The 10,826-nt window shown below is 33.4% G+C and overlaps 1 protein-coding gene across 1 annotated transcript; it reads right to left on the bottom strand.

The window, feature by feature from the left end:
• Positions 1–2: 2 nt before the first annotated feature.
• Positions 3–10,081, bottom strand: LOC120347432 (uncharacterized). The gene is made up of 12 exons (XM_039417396.2): positions 9,931–10,081; positions 8,847–8,874; positions 8,378–8,529; positions 6,904–7,107; positions 6,216–6,345; positions 4,857–4,946; positions 4,285–4,389; positions 3,739–3,897; positions 3,341–3,487; positions 2,728–2,947; positions 1,621–2,104; positions 3–1,411 (listed from the first exon to the last, which is right to left on the bottom strand). The coding sequence occupies exons 1-12, from the start codon at positions 9,943–9,945 to the stop codon at positions 1,097–1,099; spliced, it is 2,049 nt and encodes a 682-aa protein (XP_039273330.2). The 5' UTR covers positions 9,946–10,081; the 3' UTR covers positions 3–1,096.
• Between the last annotated feature and the right edge of the window lie 745 nt (positions 10,082–10,826).

The following is a 10,826-nucleotide window of genomic DNA, read 5'->3' as shown; positions in this document are numbered from 1 at the left end:
TTTGTTTGGAACGCGTGACCGAGTTTTTTAAAATGACGGGTGATGTAGAAAATCACTAATTTTCAATAAATTTCCTTATGCTCTCAACGATTGATATGGTGGAAGTCGTACAGTATGGAATCGAGGTGAACAATTAAAATTAGAACGGGGAATGGATATATCGTTCCAATTATAATTATAATGCCCTCTAACGTAAATGGCTATTCAGCTGTCTTTTAGATTCTAGACAGGGGATCGGATTTTGACAATATAATGGCGTGTAACATAGAATGCTTTAAATTTTTTACTGACTTCGACGCACTGAATTCTAATCTCATTGATATAAATGAGAAAGCATGAAAAAGAATTTTAAAATTAGGTGATCAATGTAATGAATTCAAAAGCAATCAAAATTTTATTACCAATTTAAAACAATATTTACAGAATAAAATTGAAGAATTCGGGGTAAAAGAAACAAAAAATGTTGTACAGTTTTCTTTACAACGGAGTGCAAAATACGAAAATTGGTGTGGTTTCGACTTAAATATTTGTGTCAAATAACAATATGAGCATGAGCCACAACATACAAATGTTTTTTCACAACGTGCAACAAATTTAACTCCATAAAAATAACAACATAAATAATTGAAACATAATAAAAAATGGTAACATTATTTTTGAAACGTAGGTAAAAATAAGTAAAATATCATTATAATATTTGAATCCAGAGCAAGAAAATAACACAAAATAATCAAGATTTTTATACGATATTTTCGGATGAAAATCTAATTGAATACAGAAAAAAATGACAATTATATCAAATGACGTTATTCGAAAAAGAAATATTTTTCACGACGATTAGAATCCATAAAGAATTTCTCAACAGTACTTCCTGAAGCTTCAAGTTGCCTTCGAAATCGCGTAAATCATTCATAATAAAAAGGTTAAACGCCCAGCTTTTTCAATGACGTTCTAGAAGGGTGCTAACACGTATTCCCAATATGTTTGTCTTCAGCTCACAAAAGTTTCTACTTTCATGCCAAGGTCATTCTATTCGTTTCTACATCACCGGACTTTGCCGAAACGTCATATCATTACTTTTTAGTTATGTTTTTCGTTACGGGTAATCATCCTCTTCGGGTGGAATTTCGTAACAAACAAGAGATGAATTTTCCAACGCTTTATTTGTTGTCGATATCATAGACGGCGAGGAAATGAAATTTTTTCGTCGAGGTGCCATTTTCACTAATGGCAAGTGTGATGTGCCTTCATGTTTCTCTTGGACGTTTTGTTCCGATGGTGTTGGAGACTGATCAATGCTATTTTCAGACGGAAGGGGGGTGCTTTCTCTTTTCAATGTATCGCTTCTCATCGGTGTGTAAGCTCCTGAATGTCTTTCAGTTGGTTGTGTACGATTTTCCTTGCGTTTTACCTGTGAAAATAGATTAGATGTTACAACAAAATTAAGAACGATGGACAGTGACTAAATATATATACAGTATTTGTTTCCATCGCCCGGAATCGAGGGTACAAAAGGATGAACGTTTTAATTTCGCCCGAACCAGGGTATTTGTCTCGGGCGTTTTTATTTGAAAGCAACTCATGTTCATAATTCTATTCGATATTGTCAACTCATTTTACCTGTGAATAAACCGGTTCTTTCGAAATGGAGGGAATTCTTGCATATATTACGGAATCACTCGACGTTGGTTCTTGTGGTTCCAACATGGGTGGCGAATTTTTATTTTTTCTCTTTGGTTTTACCGGAGGAACTTTCATCACTGTGGTTAAAAAGCGTTCGTTTTCATAATCATTGCTACAAGCAAATACAGGAGAAATAGCTTCGAATCCAGCCACATCGCGAACGGGGGGTGGATTTTCGGTGATGTGCACATATGAGTTTGTGGCTAAAGTTTGGTCATTGCTGCCAGAGGAACATTTTTTAGGAAGTTCGACGACCAAGTTTTCTTCTCGACTTTCTGTGCTGACATTAACGCCGCTGTCATTTTCATCCACAAGATATTCTTCGTCGCGATCTCCATTTTCATCATCCAGTAAGGTTTGAACGGTTTCTACACTCGCGTATTTCAATTCTTTTTCACTTGGAACTTGAAGTGTGTTCATCCTAAAAGTATAAAAAATGAGAATCTTAGTTGTAGTTTACCGATCTAATAAAAATTGTACATTTTGTACAGTGTATCCAAAACAATATATATATTTCAAGAGTTAACGTTACTCCGATTGGCGAAGTAGGCAACGATTATTCACAACAATGCAAGGAGCGCAAAATTAGAAATATTGCTGATCTGAACTGGTAATTTAATCTACCGATAAAGAGTGAGAGATAAGTACTGGGCACGCATATATATGCTTATAATTATACCGGTAATATACAATTCCGCTGTTGAGCATAAGTAAGCATCTCCACTAATAACTGACTGTACCATAATTAGGATAGACGCCTATAAAATATCTTCAATGTGATTATATAAAGCATTATTGTATATAATATTATTTTTACATGCGGAAAATATCATAATTGAAGGCTAAAGAAAAGAAAAGAGATAGGAATTCAATAAAATCGGGATATTGCAGAAGAGATAATTTGATTTACCTCCAACAGAACCAACTGATCAACAGTATATATGTGTGATAAGCTAAAACGACTTACTATTCGTCGTGCTGCTTTAAGATTCCTGCCAATGAACTAGAAGTAACAATAAACACAAATAGTTAAGTTTTACTTACTTTGGAATAGGCTTTGCCAGTGGAAACGTAAAAACATTGTCTTGTATTGGTGGTGGGCTTCTTACATCTCCTGGTATTGTATCCTTTCTCCGAAATGATGGCTGCATGTATCCGTCCTCGCGGGAATTGCATGCATGTTCAACAAATTGTTCGGGTAGATGTTCCGGAAGATAACCAACTGGAGGATCAGGAGGTGGAAGATGAGGCATAGTAACAGAACCTAGTAATGACATGATATTGTATAGAATTGGATATTTTAATATTAGAATCGTTTATTAGGATTTTTTCTTCAAAAAATCACTAGAGATTTACAGATCGATTGATATTGGCATTATCTGCCATAGTGGTATTGGGAAAATTTGTCGGTATTTCAAACTTTTCCTTTATTGTGAAGTTCAGTTTTTAATAAACAAAATTCAACCCTGCTCAAATAAGAATAACAGCTTCAAACATCATTTCCTAAATTTGCAATATAATAAGTCTAACATTATTTTTGTGCCTTTACATCATCGTGCGTTTTTTTTTTTTTAATATTTCCTACCAGATAGATATTAGGGAAAAATAATAATTGAATTATTGCTCAAAATATAATGTCGGAAATGAAAAATTTTACTTGAGCTGGACGTTATTGCTCTTCGTTGAGCAGACGATGCAAGAAATGCTCCTGAACGATTTCGAGGTATAATTTCTTCATATACATGTATTGGACGAGGATTCGATGAAATCTCTGATGATTCATGACCTCGAAGATAAATAGTACCTGGAATTAATGAGAAAAAGATCATATTTAAATATTAACTATAGACCGTTGATGCCACTAAGAATTACGGTTAAGACATTGTTTCAGTAGTTCAGTATCAGAGTGACAACACTGAAAATTTTGGATAAAAGATTGATATATTTTGATGCAAAAGAACTGTATTGTGGTTATAATTAAGTATTAGTTTAATAGCAATGCAAATCAGATAAACTTCAAACACAAATGGTGCTAAAATATATCTGATGACTTACCACCATTCAACGACGGTCTTGGCCTATTGTAAGGCATTCTATCTGAAACCATTCTCCTTACATTCCACCCTTGTCTCTTCATAACATAATACGCTGTCCCAAGAAGACAACAAGCAAACAGTACGCCGATCATTATAACGAGAGGTGTAGTTGAATCTCCTACAAATTAAATCGACAGCAATAATTATAACAGTGGAATGCAGCGCTCAAATATATGGACACGAAAATCAAATGACCAATATGACCACCGCAATGTCAGCAATATCCCAGCTAAATGGTAAAGAATTGCACCTAATGTCATGTGAAATGAAACCGTTAATTATATAAATAAATAACTTCTTTCATCGTTTGGTAGCGATAATTTGAACTGAAGCGGTCCGTCAGATGAGGAGTAAAGCATTTTTTCACAACAACATAAAAATCTATAGATGCATTTTGTGTCCAATAAGAAATAATTCGAAATGGATACACATAGAAATATATAGTTGGATAATCTTACGAGAACATAATGTGAGAAAACAAAAATGACTTTGCATAATTAAATACCTGCTCCTCCAGAACTGTCATTATTTTCATCAACGCCAGGTATATTCCTGGCTGGACCAGGCCCTGCTCGACCTTTTGGTAGGAATGATGTGGAATCATTTGTTTCTGTAATTTATAATAATGATATACTAAAGAACAATAAATAGAAAATGTACAATACGACATCTTCTTTCAGAAATATCTTTCCAAGAGTTTTCATGAAATAAATAGTATTGAAAGAAATAGATGACTGATAAAATTTGATCCATGTAAAAGAGTTCCAATATCAGTGTTAATTATCGTTGAATTTGAACGCTACTTTGGGTGAAAAGTTAACTATAGCTTATTGGAAAAAGGATACTCCCGTAGTATGTGTACCAGGTTAGGGTTAGGCAATAATTTCATTCCGATTTTCCTTATTTTAGTTCTGTCACAAGTTCGGGGGCTGTTTGTGTTAGCCAAGTGAATGTATCTCCTGCACATAGGCTCCTTACACAACTTGATATAGAATAGGCTAACAAAATTAGATATCTCCATATTGGTACACATACTTCAGAAGCGCCGGGAGAAGTACACTACTGTAAATGGCTTACCAGTTTGTGCTTCTGATTGAGCTAATTCAGGATCTGATTGTTTGTCAACATCTGCCTTCTTTAGGACGGGGTTCACTTCTTTTTGAATATCTGAAACGCAGGGTTTCTAAAGTATATTATTAGGATAATGGAGAACCTAACAAACACTTTTCAATGATTAAAAATCAGAAAAATATGTAATTAAAACATGCCATTAAAAAGTGCACATACGTATAGGTATGTGTTTAGGCCCACCTGAATGTAATATCAGTGTGAACAGACGTGGGATTCAAAAGTGTTGAAATCCTTTCAATAAAGTATAAAGTTTCTATAGATTAGCGGAATAGATAGGTGGGTGTCATACAAGTTTCAACCTCTTTTAACAAACCATACAAAGCATCAAAGTGGAACCGTATTTACTGACGTTTCCTGTAACTGGTTGTACAACCCATCAGAACTTTGAGTCTACGACAGTTTCGTTTTACAAAAGTGCACGCCCACGAGTCATGACACAGAAAACGTATTGTTCACGATTTCGATACGTGATGCCTACTGTTACGACTGGCATCTTCGGCTCATGTTCGACAAGTTAATATTTTCAATTACTTGCGGCATGCGCTTTTGAGTAATGCAGAATGCAATCGATGTCTCGGTGTGACAGACTACATTTCGATGCACATGGAACATTCAAAAACCGAAACCTCGTCACATAGTTCGTACGCTGGTGCATGTAAACAGAAAACGTATTTAAATAACGCATCGTGTTTTGTATCTCGCTTAAATAGCGATATTCGAAAGTTTTCAACTGGTATCATTACGAAATTGTGGGTGATAATTTTGTTAAAAGTTTGGATACTCTTGTAGTGTGCGTACCGGGTTAGATTAAGTTTGTTTGCAATATTTCAATGTTTGATGTTTTTAAGTCTAGTTAAAACTCTGCTAGGCTCACACACACAGACAGATAAATCCAATTGCATATTTTTACATTTAATTCTTTACAATTTATACAAGATTTGAAATTTGCGCAAAAACGGTGTACTTTGTCACGCAGGAGTTTTCTGCTTCGTGTGCGTTCAAAATTTCATCAATGTTTGACCTTAAATACTCACGATAAAACGCACGAAATTTTGACTAATTTGAAGAGGAAACTCACACATGCTATTTGTGCATTTAAATCGTGCTGGTCAGCAGGGACATATAGAAAAATCGGAAACGACGTATACTACATTTTTATTATTTAGCTTTATTACTGAAAGTTTAATAAATATGATTTATAGCGCTTAGTATCCAGAGTACGGCAAAATATTAGATAATAGAATAATAACAATTTTTATTTATCTTTCGTGATAGTTTGGCCAAAATAGTAAGAATGTCACGTACCAGAAATACATTTGCACACGGCCCTTCCAGGAGGACTGACGCCGTTTCCTCCACAAGATTGAAGATCAAAGTACCAATCAGAATGAGTGGAATCAGGAGGAAAATATACAACGCATCCCCTTTTTTCGGCCTGAAAAAATGAGAATTGAGTTATAATCTTCTAGTAGAATTAAATATCATTTACATGTAGCAATATTATTATCTAAAGACACTTAAAATATTATTGACTCAACTCACGCTATGGTACTTCATGATCCTACGCCTGGCGATAATAGAAAGCGTGAATTTTGTAATGAAATTGCACATGAATTGTACTCTACACATAAGCTGCTTAGGCAGAGAATAATCTACAACAACAAATATATTAAAGACTTTTTCTAATTTACGTTGTTCAATCTACAATATTCATGCGGTATTCATATTATATATGTCTCCGTGTGGAGTAAGACGCGAATTTACAAAGGCGACTTACTTAAATGTATGATATCATTGTAAATGAATGGAACATCAGAAGATTTGATTGATTTTTAAATACTGTATATGATTTCATATTGATAATTAAACTAACTGAAGGTCTAAATCCTAAATCCCTTACTGGCCCAACAAAAATGTATTGAGAAAAAGCTTTGAGAAAATTTGGAGAAGCATTTCCTATGTTGTCACTGTACAAATTGTATTGGGGACTCACCAATAAATTTACTTGTATGTATTCATCAGTGATTGGTATCAATTTCCTCTGTTTCGGCGTCAATACCATTCCATCGCTGTCGTGCGCGAGTATTTTAGAATCGCTGTTTATTACAAATGTCATCCCGATCCAATCTCCCTCCTCTGGATGATTACTTCGTGATTGTTTTTCACGCAGATATTTTAAAGTTTCTTCCCAATTTTTCTATACGAATATAAAAATGTATGATATAACTGGTGATGTAGGCTTATTAAAAAACTAAAAAAAGTTGAATCATCGTGCTTTTTCAGAAACAATTTGCATACGTATAATATAGATTATTTTTATCTGGTTTATATATTTCATAATGATTGATATTCTATTTACTTTTCAAAGAAGTAAAAGTAATGCGATTTTTTAAAGTTATTTCCTGAACCAGTATCCGTATATAGAAGGAGGAAGTAGAAAAACACAGCTTCCGCAAATACAATACAATAAAAAAAAGACAGGAAACAAAGTTACCTGCTTCTATTAATAACGTATTCGTCTGCGCGATGCGAGCATGTTTGTGCGATGGATAAATAATGACAAATGCAAAGCATCACTTCCTTATATGACGTACATATCAGCTGATTGTTACGTCACTTATCAAAATTATTATATATATTATTGTTTTCATATTAATGCATTATTATTACCACTAATAAACACCTTATGGTGGCACTAGGTTTGCATGAAAAAGCACACGGTGCTATTTCCGCATAAATCGCCTTAATCATTTGTCGATGTGCAATGTGCCCTTTACTCATTGAAATTTATGAAACTATTTCATATATATACGTAAATTTTGAATGACTAGATATAGTGACAATAGTAAGTTGACCTATTCAGTCATTCACTGAAATAATGTGCCCTATTACAACATTCTACGGTAAGCGATTTTGGTTTAGGTGGATTATTAAGGTAGCAGTCCCTTTGTGGGGAAACCCTTAAAGTGTGAAACTTTTCACAAACAATTTGAGTAAAACACATGACGTGCGATTCATCGTATAGGCACTGGATTCCATAAAACACTCATCTGCATTAGACGTCAGTCTGTATTTAATTGTCAATACAGTTTTAAGAGATTTATATTGACAATGACAAAGAAAGTTAAATTTAGAAACTAGAAACAATATTATTAAACTATTCTTACTGAAAGGCGAAAGTTAAATTGCGTAAGAAAGAACCGAGAATCCTACATATTCATATAAATTACATATAGAATAACATGAATCGGCGTCGATCGGATTTTTTTTTGCAAGAATGTTGGTTTGATGTTTGAATATAGAAACATTTTTCGCGTTTTCAGACTTGCAAAATTAATAGTACACCGAGCAATAGATTAACGAGTTTAATTTACCAATCAGTTATTATAGATATATGTTACGACTTATTATTATAAGCACGTTAAAAGGCAAGTAATTCAGCATTAAACGGAGCAATAAATACTCACATCTGTGGGTAGAGGGAGCTTTCCGTTTTCACTGTCGCATAATTTAACAGCTCCGTCATAACTTATTTTGGTGTCTTGAAAGATATAACCATTTTCATAGGCGGAGGGACACTTTTTCGAATTCACTAATATATTCATTCCATATGAATTACCTGGAAATGTTAGTATGAAATTAGCCCATTTAAAGAATTGAAAGAATACACAATTTTATTTATTATATACAAAAATGTTATTTGACTCATTGCCCTGAACCCCAAATATGGTTCCAAAAGAAAAACATCAAAGAATATTTTGATTACCGGTAATGAAAACATTCTGCACCTTCCATAACTCTCCGTACTATTTTTTGAAGAATTAGGTAATTATCAATAGAGGCATTCTCTAATAAACAAGAGAATAGAACCTTTCAATAAGTATGCTATTTGATACATTTAGTCGTTTTGTATCATATTTATACAAAAGAACTCACCGAAAAGCAGAAATAGGAAGAATCCGACCTAGAAGTAAAGAAAAATAAAGTTAAAAATGTAATAATGAATGATTTCAGGCGCATAATTAAGGATTTTATTAAATTGATATATATTATTATCAAACCACCAAAATATATACTTTAATTATTCAGGTGTTGACTTTATTCATGTTTCTAATCTGAAGCAGTTTACCCAATCTGTACGTAACTCCGAATTTCAATAAATTTTACAAAACTTTTATATGATTTTAAAATCCATATTTAGAGTGGGCCAAAGATGGACAGACAATAAAGTGTAATTCTCGCATGAATATATTATAACGCTTATCCGCTCATTTAAAATCGAGTTCATATGTCGTTTGTTGCAAGCGTTGTTTCCCGGGTATTGACATCCACAATGTACAACATAGTTTTTTCATGTTAATCAGAGCGGTTGCGTCGTGTAAAAGGTTTAAGAATTTCCTGTTATTATATCAGTTTTTATTGAATGCAAAACCATATATTGAATGGATGTGAGATACACATCTAACTAGCTCCATAGCTAATCTATTTACAGATGAATCAAAATTGAGTAACTGTTATTTTATAGATTGACTTTGTCAATAATTGACCGTCTCGTTTTTCAGTCAGACGATCAACCATTTTAACTGAAAATTCGAATCTATTCGACTGGTTCAACAGTAAATAATTATGAACGCTATGAAAATACTCTTTTCAAAATAAAATGTTATATTTAGGCAGTCATTTCAGTGGGTTAACAACTCTGGGATAAAAAAAAATCGTCCCGAAATCGTATTTTACCAATATTTATTACGATAATTTTGATTAATCACATAACTAAATGTATGGCACGATTAATCACGCAAGAATTTTGTCACCCGCAATACCTTATTCTTCCTCGACATGATCATTGATTGAAAACAAATTAACCCTGCATTCCTTTCATTACAAATTATAGGAGGCAATATTAGTAAAAATTAATTAGGAATTAAAAATTGGATCTCACAATACAATGAAATAGTAAGTTATACACTGCGAGAACACTTTTTACATCGAAAAATCCACTAAACGAAAAATTACTTACTGTCATAGGGTCCATGTCTGCTCAAATATTATCGCTGCAATATACTTTATTTGTCGTTTTTTCTCTATTTTATCACTTTTCAATGCTATGACTAAACAACGTCATAAATATTCAGTGTATTAATATATACCAATTATCCGTACCTATTATCTAAATATGCCAAATATATTTTAAACTATCATCATATTGAAAATTCGCTTTGTCGATTACTCCCCTCAAAATTGAAACATGATTTTTATCTATCAATATATTGCTAAAAACCACTTTTGAAATTATCGTTTTCACCGAAAAATCAGCCCTTGCTAAATTTATCGAAATCTTCCTACCCCGTTCAACTATAATTTGTTCAATCCGAACTAAAATCCACAATTTCAGGTATCATTCCTCGCCTAAAACAGCGACGATCACATAATTGAAGCTGCATATCTCCTCTCAATTTGATCACAAAATGCAGAAATTGGATCTACTTTGTGTTATATCGTCAAATTTAGATTCAGATTTATTCAATATAGAATCATAATTCTGAATCATAAAATTGATACAACACTATTCAATACAAGCTATCTTGTCCGTCAAACGTGACAGTACTGACACTCTGCAACCCCGCGCTGTCATAGATAGCAATCACCTATTATGACAGCATGAAACGATGTGCACTCCATCCCATCACTATCAGTACATATGAAGAGTCTTCCGGAAGTTGCCTTCATTTGTTCACGTGAATGACGTAATATTTCCGCTCACGCATGAGCGTAGGCGCGTATATGGCTAATTGGCTTGATGCATTAACTCAGTAAACTAGTCACTACATGGAGTGGTGTCAGCACCACGAGATCAGTATTTGGCCGCTGTAATAAAAAAAAACAATGGTATAGCATCATATATTACGAACTTAT

The sequence above is a fragment of the Styela clava genome, chromosome 11 (genome assembly GCF_964204865.1).
Source record: "Styela clava chromosome 11, kaStyClav1.hap1.2, whole genome shotgun sequence".
Taxonomy (NCBI): Eukaryota; Metazoa; Chordata; class Ascidiacea; order Stolidobranchia; family Styelidae; genus Styela; species Styela clava.
This window is presented reverse-complemented; position numbering and strand designations above follow the sequence as displayed.